Here is a 19,252-nt window from a genome sequence, read left to right as displayed (position 1 = left end):
CATGAAAGAATATGTTTTTCTTATATTACTTTTATAAATGGACAAAGCTTTTTTTTTCAAAATTTCATTCTAAAATATCATAGGGGAGGGAGTTTTCTTTTATGACTCGAGGTCACATAATATCGGAAACAACTTATTAGTACTGAAATTCTGAAGGACCTTGAACATTATGCATATTAAATTGCTTATTTTTTATGTTCGTTTTCAAGCAATTAAGTGCATATATGTATATATTCATTGTATTTACTATAGTTACCTTTCTTCATACCTGTGCTACGCATATGTTTTTGTTGTTTTTTACATCCATGAACAACCTTTAATTTCAGTTGATTACAGCACACTGATGTATATTTCAAATATCACCAAAATGACAGAAATAAGCTCAATATGTTTTTTTATATAGTTTTCATAAATATACATATGTCGAATAAATAAAACACATATATACAATAATGGAACTATTTACGTGCATGATTAGAAAAAGGCACACGATAATAATTATTGTTTCAACAATGCTCTAAAGAATGATGATTGCATGCTTATAATTATACCAGTTAAATGATTTATAAATATATATCGTATGCTTCTGTTTATAAATTATATGTGTAGATATATTAACATATCTAACCATGCAGTGTAGTCCTAGCCACTGGTCGAAAACGAGTGTGTCTATGACCTTTGACATGGTGACATTCAAATAAATACACACAGTATTTACATAAAAATGACAATGTTGACTTAAATAGAAATTATTTCAAATATATATATAGCGTATAGTGGAAACCATTGTTTTAGAATTAAAATTCTACAAGTCCTTTCATTTTTGTTTTTGTTTTGTAAATTTAAAATCTTGGATAGCCTTAATAAAACTTTATCAATTAAACACATGCAAAAGAATTATATGATTACGAAAGTTGATTTTTCACAATGATGAGCGGCAAATTTAAATAGATGTCCGAAGTCCTTCAAGATAATATACACGTAACAGCGGTAATAACAATAAAACCACAGCGCCCTCTTAAATGATAAACCGTCCCTGGGGAATGGCCAAGAATCAGCTACTTAGCCGAATAGTTCCGCTATTAAAACTTTTTAGAATGATAAACCCCATGTGGACAAATACATATATCAAATGGTATTTTCAAGTGTTTCAATACATACACATTACAAAAATAAAACAATTGAAAAAATACTTAATGTCGAAAAGGCATATACAGCAACAACATAAATAAGTTAAATACAAATATTTCATAACGTTTTCTCTCATGTATGTAAATAGTGGTAAGGAACTTAATTTACGATACCATCAACGTTACATGAATAAATGTAATAGAAACGCTCCTTGTTTATTGTTTAACTGCCGGCATGATAATATTATATTAAGTGCTAAACAAAGCTAAGTCGCGGGAAATAAGAAACACGCACTGACGGTCATGTTTTGTTATAATGATATTAAGCTTAAACACTATGTGTAAAGTAGCTAATCCCTCTATTTCAAAATCAATATTTAATCAACATTACGACATAAACATGTACGACATGCTTTGAAATATCTATAAATGCACTTATCCTTAAAAAGACAACCAAATAAATATAACTAACTGCTTTCTACAGAAGAAGATGATCTTTATAAGCTTTACCTTCCAATCAAATTCTTAAATATTTAGAATGAAATATATGTTTTCATCTGTATATATTCATGAAATAAATATGTTTAAAGCAAAGTTAATATTGACATTTTAAAGATGTTTAATTTCTGTTTTCAAGGCCGCCAGAGCAATAATCATGGAACGCTTTTCACCGAACAAGTTCAAACGAGGACAAGTTAATGATCATAATGATTCCTATGGAGTTTGGTTGAAATAGGCAAAGCCGTATAAATATAGTATGTGGCACTTAAAGTTGTGGTTGACAGCGCACGTTGGACATTGGACGACCGCAATAGCGTTATACATGAGGTTGTATGAAACTTAAGCTGGATCCCCATTTGGGTTCCGGGTATAAATAGTACATTTGATTCTGTGCGCAACTTTCGCGATTCATTTTATGAAAATTATGTCATTAACTTAACAATTAAAAAACGTTTATTGCAGCATACAACACATCGACGTGAAAGTAATCATTTATAGTGAGTGCTAAATTCTAATGTCGCTGACAACGCTTCTTAATGTAGGCAAAACAATCACAACACCATCCAAAAAAGAATCGTCTGAAGTTCCTGTTGAATATGCCGTAAATCCAAGGATTAAGGCTGCTATTTAGCAGGAAAGACCTTGACCCAATTTTGAAACCGACCAACCCAGCTCCGGAGAGAAATAACGCCTCGTGTTTGCCTTCCACTATCCTCCATACGGTCAACGAGAGGTAAGGGAGGAAACTTAGTATGAATATAACAGTGACGATGATCATCACCATGGTAATCCTCACAGATTCCTTTTCCACGCTTATATTCTTTTGTGGAGTAACGGTAGTTTTAGTTCCGACATGCTTTTTCATTATACCGTGAGTGCCACGGTCCAATTTGGAAGCAGAATAATCTTTGGAATCTTTGCTAACTCTTTCATCGGTCGTGCTGGTTTGCGTGTCCGTGAAAGATATCTCTGCATCCTTGTTTGACGTTTGTTTTTGGAAAGGGCGATGTTTTTGTAGATTTTTATTGTGACTAAATATTTTGTTTCCGATAATGCTGTATAACACGATTAATGTTATTGATAAGATAATGAAGAGTAAGAAATGAACTCCATTAAACATCCACACATATATCCGGTATGCTTTGTCTTTCGTTGAGGTACAGTCTGACCCCCATAGATCAAGGCCATACTTGTTGTCAATAGGAACCTTTATTGATCCATAGATCAACAAAGATGGCCATGATAAGAAAATTGCAATTCCTATAATGCCAACACTAACAAACCTTGTTCTTTTGAAAGTCAACTGAGGATGCGTTGCTCTGCATATCTTTTTAAAACGATCGGTCGCTATGGCAACGAGAGTAAGAATTGACCCAATTCCAGCAAAGTAGTTAACAAATCGCAGAATTTTACAAGCGACATTGTTTTCGAAAGTATAATACAGCTGTATGTCGACGATTTCTGTTGGCATGGAAATGGCACAAACAATTATGTCATACAGCGCAAGTATCACAATGAAATATGTGTTTGTAGTTCGCTTTGTCTTGCAGCCATAGAAGAAGCATACCATTACATTGCCAATTAAACCGAGAACCATACAAATCACGATATAAATTGTGGCAGGGAGCATCAGTCGAGCCACCTCATCATTGAGGCGCTGAATAAGTTCTGCCGTGTTTGCAGCTGTAGACATGTTGTCATCGCTTGGCAACGTTGTAGAGTTGTTAAGCATCTTCACAACGGTGCTGGAGGATTCAGTGTGGTTGCTAGGTAACGGCATGGTGGGATGTACTGACTTATTATTGACAGTTGAAGACTGAAACAGCGTCACATACCTTTTTATCTTTAATATGCAGAATATTTTAATATTTACCAATTTAAATGTCTACATGTTGGGATTCATCTTTACATTTGAGTTAAGAATTAATTGCTTGATGAAAAAGTATGAAATGAAAATACATGCATTCTATCAAAACATATCAAATTATGAATAAATGAACAGCGGATACATTGTACTTTTTCTTTTTTACTGAATGTTTTGTATATAACTCATATATATTTCATTAACAGAAATTTATAATCAAAATAAACATGTTGTGCTTAGCAAGCATTTAGCAGTATATAATGTTAAAATAATACATACATGTGATAATATATCTCTTCAGATACACTTCATTATACAGATACCGAATGTTATTTAAATGTTACCTTTTATTATTCACAATCACTAGGACTACGACGAATCCATCAAACAAGTACCACAAACACTAAGGAAGTCTAAACGTTAACCAATGAATGACCGTCATCAAAACCCAAAGTGCTTGCATCTTCCGGCATAAGCAAAGTTTTCACTGCGTTTTTGCTTAAACAGCCACTTTATTAAATGTAAAGGGTTGAATAACACGTTCTATGCTTTTTATATTTCATTTTTACATGGCAAATGCACGACACTGGTTGTTTATATGTTCACATGCAACCGAGGTATTCTGCATAGTTTGTGATTACCGGCTTGTTTCATGGCGTTACATAGCTGCGTTTCAGTCAGATCTGAAACACATCAAATGCAACAAACTATACGGTGTACGGCCCGTTTCCTCTTTAAGATAACATTTATCATGATAGCAGTGAACGCCACAATAAACAAGTCTGGGCACTACTGTAAAACATCGTTACAAAGCCATTTAATATTTCTTTTAACATGTGATTTAATTTTTATCAGTAGTATCTTATTTATGGCTGATACGACAGTACGCCAAGGCTGACCCCGGCAACTTTTCAACATTAAATTATGATCACTTCAGCATTTGAAAACTGATAACTCGTCACTGTTAAAATATCAGTTGTAGCGTCTTTTTTAAGGGTTCGTTAAATTAAAGACAAGACGGATAGGATCCTATTTTTCCCAGGTGGAAATATCAGTTGTAGGGTCATTTTTAAGGGGTCGTTAAATTAAAGACAAGACGAGTTTGATGCAAGACATCAACGACGCATGAATGTCAATATATATTTTTCAGCATAATTCGAATGAGGGTACCTATTCATAAGTTCAAATTTTCTTATAAATGATTAAAAAAGCAGTGATGACATGAATTGATAAAAAAAACAAAACAAGAGAGCGCTGTAGGACCTTATTAATCCCAGATTATATTCTTCACAGTTCTGGGAAAAATAAGATCCTATTCTTCACAGTTTCAAACTGTGACATATATGATTGACCAAAATGGTGGTAAGCAAGAGAATCATATTCTTCACAGATTTTGCTGTTTGATAAATTTGATACTAAAACATGTAATAATCAAAAGAAATAAAAATATAATAAAAATAAAATAATAATAATAATAATAATAATAATAATAATAATAATAATAATGATGATGATAATAATAATAATAATAATAATAATAATAATAATAATAATAATAATAATAATAATAATAGCATGAAAAAAGTAATAATAATAATAATAATAATAATAATAAGAAGAAGAAGAAGAAGAAGAAGAAGAAGAACAACAACAACAACAACAACAACAACAAAATATTCTTAAAACTACGCCTTATACAAAAACAATAAAACATATTCCTACAACAACAATAACAACAACACCATCACCAATTCTTAATTAAAGGGACTGTACTCCCTATGATGAAATAGCGTAAAAAAAAGAAAATTGTCGAAAACTGACATAATCTTGGTATCGATGTATACAATGCATTGAAACTTACTAACTGAAGTACCACATAGTTTACAACTAATTAATTGTTCGCAGTGTTTTCGTATTTTTCCATTAAAAAAGATTACTGGGTATGTCTACCTAATAGAATTCATTCCTTATGCGTGATTGGCTAGTCGATGTTATAACGTGATATTACCGAGTTAGGTGTATAGCTTATTTATATAACACCTCTAGACGAAGCCATCGTAGTTCAGTGGATACAACGCTGCACTGCAATTTTGTCGACACTGGTTCTTCGACACCTTTTTGTTTTTTTGTTTTTTTTTGTATTCCTTTTACGGTATGAACGAGTAAAACATTTTATTAAACAATTGTCCCGAGATTCGTTACAGAAAAAAACTTTTTTTGGTGCCAATCTGATGTGCAGTCCCTTTAAAACTAAAATTTTCTCTATATTTATCTTGATCAGATTGTGTCCCCGAGGGTGAATTGTTACACTATCGTAAATGCTCGACGATATCAGGCAAGCTCGGAACAGAATTATCTTTAAACCAAAGCTGCTCTAGCACTGCGGTATTCACTGCTTGCCCGAAATTTAGCCGTTGAAAGCGTTGGAAATACTTTTTCCAGTACATCTGTCTATGCCAACACAACTCACAACAACAAAACAATGCCATCTACCTTTACTAGGCATACACCAACTATCACGGTGCCAACAAGAACCAATACTATTTCTACTTATACCACTAATACCCGTACAGCAACAGCATAAAAAAAAATAAAACGACTATCTCTACAACAACCGCCACTGCGCCTACAACTGCAGCCAACTTACAGCAACAACAACAACATAAACGACAACAACATAATCAACGATTCTTTATGACTAGAATATATACGCATATATGTATATCAACAGAATAAATCTGCAATACTGGAAATAGTAATATGTGACAAATGTGACTCAGTTGTAAAATTTACTTTTTTTGTTAAAAAAATGATGCAATTTTTGACCTGTGAAGAATGTGATTTCATGGTACATAAAAAACCGGGTTCGATCACAAACTTCCCAGGAGCTGTGACATATATGTTCGAAAAGTGTGGCAAATGAGATCTTATGTTTCCCAGCTGTGAAGAATAGGATCCTATTTTTCCCAGGTGGAAATATCAGTTGTAGGGTCATTTTTAAGGGTTCGTTAAATTAAAGACAAGACGAGTTTGATGCAAGATATCAACGACGCTTGAATGTCAATATATATTTTTCAGCATAATTCGAATGAGGGTACATATTCATAAGTTCAAACATTGTTATAAATGATTAAAAAAGCAGTGATGACATAAATTGATATAAAAATGTTAAACCAAGAGAACGCCATGATGTCAGAAACACGTTCGAGACAAAATTCAATTATCCCTTCCGCCACCCGAATGGCAGCCAATTAGTTAGTTCGCAGTTAATGTATGCGGGACAATTAAAGGAGGTATGTGGAAACTATTCCATACAGGTTAGGTAGATATCTAGGTGCTTAATCGCCTTCTTTGAGTTTATAAGCAGGGCCTTTTGGATCTAGCAGTTACCCTAGCGACGGACCTTGTATTTTCTCCCAATATGGGGGAACTAAGAACATGAATAGGGCAACCAAGCAGAGGTTACCACAGTTATAATTCCAGAGTGATTTGACCAGACTTGATAAGGATTAGGCAGCGAAAAATGAAAAAAGAAGAGTTTAAACACATACTGAACGACGTCTTATCATTTAAATAATGGTATGTATACCAATAACCATTTCACTTATTTTACATAATATGTAATAATAAAATAAATTATATAGATTCCATTCGTTTTGCTTCGGCGATTTAAACGCATACTTATAATATGTGTTGTATTCATTCGGATGGGTGAGGCAAAGACACACTGTTTTTATTACATGTTTACTGGGTGAAGTCTGGTTGACAAAATCAAAATTAAAATGTACTACATCGGTTTATAGTACACAATACATGCGATAGAATTTATGAATTAAGGGAAGTAATGTTATTTAATGCATCGTCAATTGAAGTGCTTGAGTAGTGTAGATAATACAGCATCTCTCTCTCTCTCTCTCTCTCCCTCCCTCCCTCCCTCTCTCTCTCTCTCTCTCTCTCTCTCTCTCTCTCTCTCTCTCTGATTTCAATTGAAGGAATCATTTTTCGTACAATTTCACTTTAGAAAGCCTTTTTGAGTATATTTCAAAAGCACATTTTCTGTATAAAATGCCTAGCATTGGATAACATTTAAGTGATACACACTGGGTTTCCTGGTAGATAAATGTATCCGTTATTGATTAAGTTTTCTCCTTAGGTTGTAGATCTAGATAATTATCATGATTATGCCTGACACTTTCTTTTGCATATGTTATGTTTATCAATACTTAGGGTTAAATTGTTGCTGTTTTTCACTTGAAAAATTAGATTAAATGTTAAATGAACACATGTGTTATGTTATTTCCATGGTATAGTTTCCGCAGTTTGTCTTTTTCATACAAAACAAATAAAAGTAGATTATAGGAAAATAGCAAGCCCATGGTAATAGTATATATATATATATATGTTGTAAAACATTACGAGTCGCGAATCTAGCCTTTGAAGTTCGAGTGAGCGCCAACCCAGACTTTCCTGCATGCTTGTAACACTGGAGAAAAGGGAGAAGTCATGTTTCACCAAACGGATTACCCGACGTTGAACCATTTCAATTGTATTGGTATTTGAATAATATAAAGAAAATGTGAGTGTATAAAAAAATTATGAGGAAAAATGTCGTAAGTAAATTCATACACATCATAAAACATAATTTATAGTTATATCATTCATATAAAACATAATCCCGAGTAGATCAAAAACCAGCGTCTTGGATGGAGTGGGCAGGAAAATTGCATGTTCATACGTCGCAATTTAGTATGCAAGAACTGTTAGTTTATTTACAGTAGATGAAGCCATACCCACACCCAAGTACAGCAGTTTGGCTTGAACAGCTGAGACGCCACCTTGACTTGAGTTCAAAGTTGCCGCAATTCCAGTCACATCTTAATATCAGGCGTATTGAAAAACTGCTCTAGAAAGATACAAGGAAATGCAAAACTCTTCCTCTATTTAATTTAAAGACCCGTGCCTTGTGTAAATTAACTACTCAATGAAAAATAAAGACACACGCGATACACTTTTTCTGGGTTTTAAACAAATACTGAGCACTCTAAATGTCACGAAACCATTTAAATCCGAATGCCTGGCAAATAAAGCAACTGGTATCAATTGACAACTTTTTTATCTATAACAAGCAGAAAATTCCCTATCATCCATGTTCTTCCTTAATAACCCCTGACTTTCTTAGCAATACTTTCTGAGGAACCAATGACTCTCTAACCAACCACTTACTTCTTTGCAACAACCTACGTCCATAGCAACCAATGACTTCCTTAGCAACATATGACTTCCTTAGCAACCAATGACTACTTTAGCAACCACTTACTTCCTGATCAACTATGGACTCCCTCAGCAACCGATGACTTCCTTAACAACTACCTTTATCCATATTAACCAATGACTTCTTTTGGAAATAATGACTTCCTTAGCAACCAATAACTTTCTTAGCAACCAATGCAAATCTTAGCATTACCTTTGTCTAAAGCAACCAATGACATAGTAAAAACCTACATCCATATCAACCAATTGCTTTTTAGCAACCTGTGACATCCATATCCATCACTTCTGCGTCAACTGCCATCACTTCCTTTGCCCAGGGAAACAACCATTAATAATTACCTCTTGTTGTCATTGATACATTCAACGTTGTATTTTTTTGTTTCAACGTTGTTAAAAGTTTTTTTATTAAGCCAGCTCATCATTCATAATACCAAAAAATGTCAAGGTCATTTCAATTTTGTGAGCAGTATAAGACATTTTTTGTATTATAAATGATGAGCTGGCTTGATAAAAAAACTTTTAACAATCAGAATTGAACGTTGAAGCGACTTCAAACGTTGAAACAATGTTAAAAATACAGCGTTGAGTATATCAATGACAACATTGCTCCAGCATTGACATGGCGATGTTGTGTATTTTGAATTATGCCCCCTTTAAATACTTTTAAATATATCAGTATATCATCGTTAAGTACTTGGCGTCTTTCTGATCAATCGGCCCAATATGTGACCAAATTTCCCTGACAAATGTGTATTATTTTATGACATTTCCATTTAAAATATTTTGCAATAAAAATCAATACATTCAGTGCTTTGATATGTTAATGTGTTTTGGAATCTGTAAAACTAATGAACTAGAAATAACAAACATAATTTAGCATGCTCCTTTTTTGGAAAAATACTACCTGTACTTTGTTAATATAAGACCTGTATGATAATTGGTATAAGTCTTTATACGGCGTAATACTGAATACATATTCGCTATGATGGTCTGTTGTAGCATGGAATGAATTGCGAAGTGGAGACAGTACCAGAGAATAAAAGTACGTATAAAAATATGTACGAACACGTACGTTCTTGATCTGGGTTGTTTCGATAGAAAATGTCCGAGGAGTTCCGAATGGCTTTGTACATTACCATGCGATCAAAGACGATTTGGAGTTCCGAATGGTCCACAAGCGTCAAGTATTCCTAATGCAAGTATAGCAAAACTGTACTCAAGCCCGGCTCTCACTATTGTCATCTTGGCCCGGTTCTCACTATTGTCATCTTGGCCCGGCTCTCACTATTGCCATCTTGGCCCGGTTGTCACTATTTTCATCTTGGCCAGGTTCTCACTATTGTCATCTTGGCCCGGCTCTCACTTTTGCCATCTTGGCCTGGTTCTCACTATTGTCATCTTGGCCCGGCTCTCACTTTTGCCATCTTTGCCCGGCTCTCACTATTGCCATATTGGCCCGGTTCTCACTATTGTTATCTTGACCCAGCTCTCACTATTGTCATCTTGGCCGGCTCTCACTATTGTCATCTTGGCCCGGTTCTCACTATTGCCATCTTTGCCCGGCTCTTACTATTGCCATCTTGGCCCGGCTCTCACTATTGCCATTTTGTTCCGGCTCTCACTATTGCCATCTTGGCCCGGCTCTCACTATTGCCATCTTGGCCCGGCGGAATAAACGACATGCCACGCCGGTGTCACCCGACGGGGGCGGCGGGTCCCGTGTATCCGGGGAGGTCAAACTCGAAGTCAAACTCGATATAGCCCACGTGATCCGTGGCGTACGGCGATTCTTTAAACTCCAACTTGATTGTGTATTGCTGCTGTAAACAGGAATGATTAAAAATGTAAATTACATGTGTGTAAAACGTTTTAAGAACAAATCTGGTTGCTAGGAACCATCTGTGAATGTACATGTTACTTCTGTTCGCAAATTAACGTAGCATTTCAAGGTTTTGAAGCATCGAATGAGCGTGGCTTTAGCTCAGCCCCAATCCACTTAATGAGTTGTCCGGTAAGCGCAGTCGTTAGCGCACTCGCTTCTCACCAAGGCGACTTGTGTTCGATTCCTGGGCGCATGTGAGTTTGGTTGGTGGTCTACAAGTCGGACAAGTGTGTGTGTGGGGGGGGGGGGGGCGGTTTCTCTGGTGTGCCACACAATAAGTTAGTATATCTTTCTTCACAATCGTTGAAGTGTTAATAACGATTGAGTTTCAAATCAAGTGCAAAGTCTATGGCCTGTGATATACTTCATACATCAAAGAGACCGACTTTACTTTTACTAATCACGCGGAACTAACTACAAAAAACGCGGGCAAATAACCCACAAAGCATCCTTATATGTTATGGTTACACTTCCACCGGCCAATTAAATCAAAGTATTAAAGTATATATGCACCTCTTTAAAGTGTTCGAAGCCGCCAACCAGGCAGTGTAAATTACAAGTCTCTTCAGTGCAAAATGGCATTCTGGTCGTGTTCTTTTCACCAATTGACTTTTGTACAAAATGTCATCTTGAGTCTGAATGTCTTGTATGGTAATGTAAATTATGTATATCCTTATTTTTTCCTACAGTATTTGACTTAAATATCCTAACAGGATAGACATAGTCTAAGAGAAATATATGCATGTATATTTTCCCACATTTTCCATGGCGGCGAGTGCGGGTGGCAGGGCGGAGAGGGTGATCACTTCGTCCTGGATGACTACAGACTTGGTACCGGGCAGTAGCTCTCGGTAGAACATGAAACGCTCCCAGATCGCAGGAACATCGATCGTATTGTACTCGCACGCGTCAAGGTCAGAACTGAAAAGACAGAATAGCTGATAACTTAGAAGGCATTTGGAAGTTCCTTTTTCGGTCCGATTATACAAGCAAACAAGTTGTGTAATTTGGTTTATAACTTTTTTTACTTATTATAAGTACTTGTCCAAATTATAAACACGAGTCCGTACAAAATCACTCAATACCCATAGCGGATCGTACCGAACCGCTGATTTGATGGTGAATTCTGGCCCTTCAGTGCTTTGATAATTTGGGGAAATAAGTACATCATTACCATGTGCCGACGCCGGCGCGGAAACAGGGCAGCTCAAAGAGGTAGTGCCTGATGACCTCATGCACTTCCTCGTCCACGTACAGGTGGGGGAGCGGCCGATTCACCGTCAGGTCCGCCGAGAAATGCAGCTCCCCCGGCATGTGCGCTGGAACCGGCCACACGTTAAACTTGTCGAACGTCAGCGCAGCCGTTGTCTTGTTCAAGGCTGCATTTCGAGGCACAGAAGTGACGTATAAATGCTCAATAAAAGGCCACCATTGAAAAAACACGTTTGTCAATTACATATATATATAAAAAGGAATGAAAACAGGAAGTTCCAAATGTTAAAGCTGCACTCTCACAGATTGATTTTTGTTATGTGTATCTTTTTGAGTAAATGTCTGGAAACCAGTGATATAGGACTGCTGACAAAAGAGCAGATCGCAGTTTACATATTTACGTTTGGAAATTGATGTTTTATAGCTAAAAGCATAACTAACGCTTTAAGAAAACTGAAATTTTTCAAAGTTAATCAAACAATTGAGATCTGGTCTATGTTATCTTATATGACTGACTTGAAGGCACTGATGCCGAAATAAGCTGATTCTGAGACAACCAAAAAAGGAAAAAAAGGTCAAAACTGTCAATTTGTGAGAGTGCATCTTTAAAGGTAAAATTATTTTTCTAGTGAAAAAATCAGTTTTAACTTTGAAGTCTTGCTCTAAAGATTATATGAAAAAAGAACACCAAAACGTGCAGCTTTATTAAGAAAAAGGTCAAAATTCAGATTTCTGATAACCCTGGGATCACTTCAATGTCAAACCTCCATATTCAATCTACTTGTACATACCACAGTCACTCCATCGCGATCCATCAATAATGCCTACGTAACATAATAACAAGACAAAAAAATAGATTTTTTTTCATCTTGGTGCTCTAGAAGGATTTGCTTATCTGTCAATGCATGACGATATATCTACTCTTCTGACCCGAGTCACACTGCACTTTATTCAGATAGTGTGAGTTGTAATCATCACAAAACAAGAAAGGCAACCAACACATGTTAAACAGCAGTTTATTTATTAACAGTTTTACAAAAAAGAGAGAGAAATACTTGGGTGTAAATAACTTAAGTTAAGGAGTATGTTCATTTTCAAAATATACTTAATCCCAGAAATGAATCCACATGAAATATTGAACACAATGTACGAGCACTTTATATGTCCAACACCACTTTCAGAATAATTCCCCAAAACGTTGAAATGTTATCCTAACAGAATGATTTAATTAAATATTAGATTTTATGAATGTTCTGCCACTGGTGATTTTTTTAGAGAAACATTAGTTTTACCCCATTCTGCAAATAACTTTAAGAATTTCCCTTAAATTCTGTCTGTTTTTCTTATATAACTTTAATAAATGGACAAAGCTTTTTTTTCAAAAATTCATTCTAAAATATCATAGGTGAGGGAGTTTTCTTTTATGACTCGAGGTCACATAATATCGGAAACAAATTATTAGCACTGAAATTCTGAAGGACCTTGAACATTATTATGTTGCCTATTTTTTATGTTCGTTTTCAAGCAATTAAGTGCATATATGTATATATTCATTGTATTTACTAAAGTGTTAAATGTTTTGTTGTTTTTTACATCCATGGACAACCTTTAATTTCAGTTGATTACAGCACACTGATGTATATTTCAAATATCACCAAAATGACAGAAATAAGCTCAATATGTTTTTTATATAGTTTTCATAAATATACATATGTCTATTAATAAAACACATATATACAATACTGGAACTATTTACATGCATGATTAGAAAAAGGCACACGATAATAATTATTGTTTCAACAATGCTCTGAAGAATGATGATTGCATGCTTAGAATTATAACAGTTAAATGATTTATAAATATATATCGTATGCATCTGTTTATAAATTATATGTGTAGATATATTAACATATTTAACCATGCAGTATATTCCTAGCCACTGGCCGAGAACGAAAGTGTGTCTAGGACTTTTGACATGGGGACATTTAAATTAGTATACACAGTATTTACATAGAAATGACAATGTTGACTTAAATAGAAATGATTTCAAATATATAGCGTATAGTGGAAACCATTGTTTTAGAATTAAAATTCCACAAGTCCTTTCCTTTTTTTTTTAATTTAAAATCTTGCATAGCCTAAAAAAAACTATATCAATAAAACAGATGCAATAGAAGAATATGATTATGAAAGTTGATTTTTCACAATGATGACCGGCAAATTTAAATAGATATCCGAAGTCCTTTAACAGCGTTAATAACAATAAAGCCACAGCGCCCTCTAAAACGATACTCAGTCCAGAAGACCATTGTCCTTGTGGACAAACACATATATTATTTGGTATTTTCAATTGATTTAATACATACATATTACAAAAATAAAACAATTTAAAATAACAACAACTAAATGTCGAAAAGGCATATACAGCAACAACATAAATAAGTTAAATACAAATATTTCATAACGTTTTCTCTCATGTGTGTTATAGTGGTAAGGAACTAAATTTACGATACCAACAACGTTACATGAACAAATGTAATGGACACACTCCTTGTTTATTGTTTAACTTCCGGCATGATAATATTATATGATGTGTTCAGCATGGCTAAGTCGCGGGAAATAAGAAACACGCGCTGACGGTCATGTTTTGTTAAAATGATATCTAGCTTAAACACTATGTGTAAAGTAGTTAATCCCTCTATTACAAAATCAATATTTAATCAACATTACGACATAAACATGTACGACGTGCTTTGAAATATCTATAAATGCACTTATCCTTAAAAAGACAACCAAATAAATATATCTAACTGCTTTTTACAGAAGAAGATGATCTTTATAAGCTTTTACCTTCCAATCAAATTCTTAAATATTTAGAATGAAATATATGTTTTCATCTGTATATATTCATGAAATAAATATGTTCAAAGCAAAGTTAATATTGACATTTTAAAGATGTTTAATTTCTGTTTTCAAGGCCGCCAGAGCAATAATCATGGAACGCTTTTCACCGAACAAGTTCAAACGACGACAAGTTAATGATCATAATGATTCCTATGGAGTTTGGTTGAAATAGGCAAAGCCGTATAAATATAGTATGTGGCACTTCAAGTTGTGGTTGACAGCGCACGTTGGACATTGGACGACCGCAATAGCGTTATATACATGAGGTTGTATGAAACTTTAGCTGGATCCCAAATTTTGGTGCCGAGTTTAAGTAGTACATTTGATTCTGTGCGCAACTTTCGCGATTCATTTTATGAAAATTAAGTCATTACCTTAACAATTAAAAAAAACGTTTATTGCAGCATACAACACATCGACGTGAAAGTAATCATTTATAGTCAGTGCAAAATTCTAAAGTCGCTGACAACGCTTTTTAATGTAGGCAAAACAATCACAACACCATCCAAAAAAGAATCGTCTGAAGTTCCTGTTGAATATGCCGTAAATCCAAGGATTAAGGCTGCTATTCAGCATGAAAGACCTTGTCCCAATGTTGAAACCGACCAACCCAGCTCCGGAGAGAAATAACGCCTCGTAATTGCCTTCCACTATCCTCCATACGGTCAACGAAAGGTAAGGGAGGAAACTTAGTATGAATATAACAGTAACGATGATCATCACCATGGTTATCCTCACAGATTCCTTGTCAACGCTTATATTCTTTGGTGGAATAACGCTAGTCTTAGTTCCGACATGATTTTTCATTATACTGTGAGTGCCTCGGTCCAGTGTGGAAGCAGAATGATCTTTGGAATCTTTGCTAACTCTTTCATCGGTCGTGGTGGTTTGCGTGTTCGTAAAAGATATCTCTGCGTCCTTGTTTGACGTTTGTTTTTGGAAAGGACGATGTTTTTGTAGATTTTTATTGTGACTAAATATTTTGTTTCCGATAATGCTGTATAACACTATTAGTGTTATTGATAAGATAATGAAGAGTAAGATATGTACTCCTTTAAACATCCAGACATATTTCCGGTATGCTTTGTCTTTCGTAGAGGTACAGTCTGACCCCCATAGATCAAGACCATACTCGTTGTCAATAGGAACCTTTATTGATCCATAGATCAACAAAGAAGGCCATGACAAGAAAATTGCAATTCCTATAATGCCAACACTAACAAACCTTGTTGTTTTGAAAGTCAACTGAGGTTGCGTTGCCCTGCATATCTTTTTAAAACGATCGGTCGCTATGGCAACGAGAGTAAGAATTGACCCAATTCCAGCAAAGTAGTTAACAAATCGCAGAATTTTACAAGCGACATTGTTTTCGAATGTATAGTACAGCTGTATGTCGACGAGTTCTGTTGGCATGGAAATGGCACAAACAATTATGTCATACAGCGCAAGTATCACAATGAAATATGTGTTTGTAGTTCGCTTTGTCTTGCAGCCATAGAAGAAGCATACCATCACATTGCCAATTAAACCAAGAACCATAAGAACCACTATATAAATTGTGGCAGGGAGCATCAGCCGAGCCATCTCATCATTGAGGCGCTGAATAAGTTCTGCCGTGTTTGCAGCTGTAGTCATGTTGTCATCGCTTGGCAACGTTGAGTTGTTAAGCATCTTCACAACGGTGCTGGAGGATTCAGTGTGGTTGCTAGGTAACGGCATGATGGGATGTACTGACCTATTATTGGCAGTTGAAGACTGAAACAGTGTCACATACCTTTTTATAGTATGCAGAATAATTCAATAATTACCAATTTCATGTCTACATGTTGGGATTCATCTTTACATTTGAGTTTAGAATTCATTGCCTTTATGATAAAATATTAAATGAAAATACATGCATTCTATCAACACATATCAAATTATGAATAAATGAACAGCGGATACTTTGTACTTTTTTTCTGAATGTTTTGTACATAAATCAATTATGTTTCAGTTAACAGAAATTTATAATCAAAATAAACAGGTCGTGCTTAGCAAACATTTAGTAGAACATGATGTTAAAATAATACATACTTATGGTTATATATCACTTTAGATACACATTATCCTACAGGTACTGAATATCATTTAAATGTTCCCTTTTATTATTCACAATCACTTCGACAAATCCATCAAACATGTACCACAAACACTAAGGAAGTCTAAACGTTAACCAATGAATGACCGTCATGAAATCCCTAAGTACTTTCATCTTCCGGAATAAGCAAAGTGTTCATGGTGTTTTTGCTTAAACAACCACTTTATTAAATGTAAAGGGTTGAATAACACGAGCTATGCGTTTTATATTTCGTTTTTACATGGCAAATGCACGACACTGGTTGTTTATATGTTCACATGCAGCGAAGTTTGTCGCAACCGAGGTATTCTGCATAGTTTGTGATTACCGGCGTGTTTCATGGCGTTACATAGCTGCATTACAGTCAGATCTGAAACACATCAAATGCAACAAACTATACGGTACGGTGTACGGCCCGTTTCCTCTTTAAAATAACATTTATCATGAGAGCAGTGGACGCCACAACAATAACCAAGTCTTGGCACTACGGTTAAACATCGTTACAAAGCCATTTATTATATCCTTAACATGTGATTTAATTTCTATCAGTAGTAACTTATTTATGGCTAATATGAAAGTACGCCTAGGTTGACCCCGGCAATTTTTCAACATTAAATTATGATCACTTCAGCCGTTGAAAACTGATAACTGATAAAAAAATATCAGTTGTAGGGTCATTTTTAAGGGTTCGTTAAATTAAAGACAAGACGAGTTTGATGCAAGACATCAACGACGCTTGAATGTCAATATATATTTTTCAGCATAATTCGAATGAGGGTACCTATTCAAACATTTCAAGTGATTCAAAAAGCAGTGATGACATGAATTGTAAAAAAACAAGAGAGCGCCGTGCTGTCAGAAACACGTTCGAGACAAAATTAAACACCGCCACCCGAATGTTAGCCACTTAGTCAGTTCGCAGTTAATGTATGCGGGGCAATTATAGGAGGTACGTGAAAACTATTCCATAGTGGTAAGCTAGATATTTAGGTGCGTAATCGCCTTTTTTGGTTTATTAGCATGGCCTTTTGGCTATAGCCTTTACCCTAGCGACACACCCTGTATGTCTCCCAATATGTGGAAATTAAGAACATGAAGAGGGCAACCAAGCGGAGGATACCACAATTTTAATCCAGAATGATTTGACCAGACTTGATAAGGATCAGGCACCGCAAAATGACAAAAAGTAGAGTTTAAACACATACTGAATAACGTCTTGTCATTGAAATAATGTTATATATACCAATTACCATTTCGCATATTTTACGTAATATGTAATAATAATAAATTATATAAATTCCATTCGTTTTGCTTCGGCGATTTATACGCATACTTATAATATGTGCTGTATTCATTCGGATGGGTGAGGCAAAGACACACTGTTTTGATTACATGTTAACTGGGTGAAGTTTGGTTAACAAAATTTATTAAAGTGTACAAATATCGTTTTATAATACACAATACATGCATTAAAGTTTATAAATTAAGGGAAGCAATGTTATTTAATGCATCGTCAATTGAAGTGTTTGAGTAGTGTAGATAATACAGCATCTCTCTCTCTCTCTCTCTCTCTCTCTCTCTCTCTCTCTTCATGATTTCACTTGAAGGAATAATTTTTCGTACAATTTCACTTTAGAAAGCATTTTTGCAGTATATTTCAATAAGCACAATTTCTGTATGAAATGCCTAGCATTGGATAACAAGTGATACACTCTGTGTGTTTCCTGGTAGATAAATGTCTCCGTTATTGGTTAAAGTTTCTCCTTAGGTTGACGATCTAGATAATTATCATGAGTATGCCTGACACTTTCTTTTGCGTATGTTAAGTTTATCAACACCTTGGGTTAAATCGGAGCTGTTTTTTCACTTGAAAAATAGATTAAATGTTAAATGAACACATGTGTTATGTTATTTCCATGGTATAGTATCCTCAGTTTGTCTATTTCACACAAAACAAATAAAAGTAGATTATAGGAAAATAACAAGCCCATGGTAATGGTATAAATATGTTGTAAAACATTACGAGTCGCGAATCTAGCCTTTGAAGTTCGAGTGAGCGCCAACCCAGACTTTCCTGCATGCTTGTAACACTGGAGAGAGGAGAGAAGTCATATTTCACCCAACGGATTACCCGACGTTGAACCATTTCAATTGTATTGGCATTTGAATAATATAAATAAAAAGTGAATGTATACATTTATTTTATGTGGAAAAAATATCGTAAGTAAATTCATAAAACATAATTTTTAGTTATATCATTCATATAAAACATAATCCCGAAAAGGTCAAAGACCAGCGTCTTGGATGGAGTGGGCATGAAAACTGCATGCTCATACGTCGCAATTTCATATGCAAGAACTTTAGTTTATTTA

The 19,252-nt window shown here is 34.9% G+C and overlaps 2 protein-coding genes across 2 annotated transcripts; both read right to left on the bottom strand.

The window, feature by feature from the left end:
• Window positions 1–915: 915 nt before the first annotated feature.
• On the bottom strand, window positions 916–3,363 carry LOC128229035 (alpha-2A adrenergic receptor-like). The gene has a single exon (XM_052940678.1). The coding sequence runs from the start codon at window positions 3,361–3,363 to the stop codon at window positions 2,143–2,145; it is 1,221 nt and encodes a 406-aa protein (XP_052796638.1). The 3' UTR covers window positions 916–2,142.
• A 9,507-nt stretch (window positions 3,364–12,870) lies between these two features.
• LOC128226787 (neuropeptide FF receptor 1-like) lies at window positions 12,871–17,035 on the bottom strand. The gene is made up of 2 exons (XM_052936845.1): window positions 16,838–17,035; window positions 12,871–16,519 (listed from the first exon to the last, which is right to left on the bottom strand). The coding sequence occupies exon 2, from the start codon at window positions 16,481–16,483 to the stop codon at window positions 15,218–15,220; it is 1,266 nt and encodes a 421-aa protein (XP_052792805.1). The 5' UTR covers window positions 16,484–16,519; window positions 16,838–17,035; the 3' UTR covers window positions 12,871–15,217.
• Window positions 17,036–19,252: the final 2,217 nt, after the last annotated feature.

This window comes from Mya arenaria, chromosome 3 (assembly GCF_026914265.1).
Source record: "Mya arenaria isolate MELC-2E11 chromosome 3, ASM2691426v1".
In the NCBI taxonomy this organism is placed as follows: Eukaryota; Metazoa; Mollusca; class Bivalvia; order Myida; family Myidae; genus Mya; species Mya arenaria.
This window is presented reverse-complemented; position numbering and strand designations above follow the sequence as displayed.

Coding starts and splice junctions, on each gene's coding strand:
- LOC128226787 (XM_052936845.1), bottom strand. CDS start 16,483: ATGCCGTTACCTAGCAACCACACTGAATCCTCCAGCACCGTTGTGAAG.
- LOC128229035 (XM_052940678.1), bottom strand. CDS start 3,363: ATGCTTAACAACTCTACAACGTTGCCAAGCGATGACAACATGTCTACA.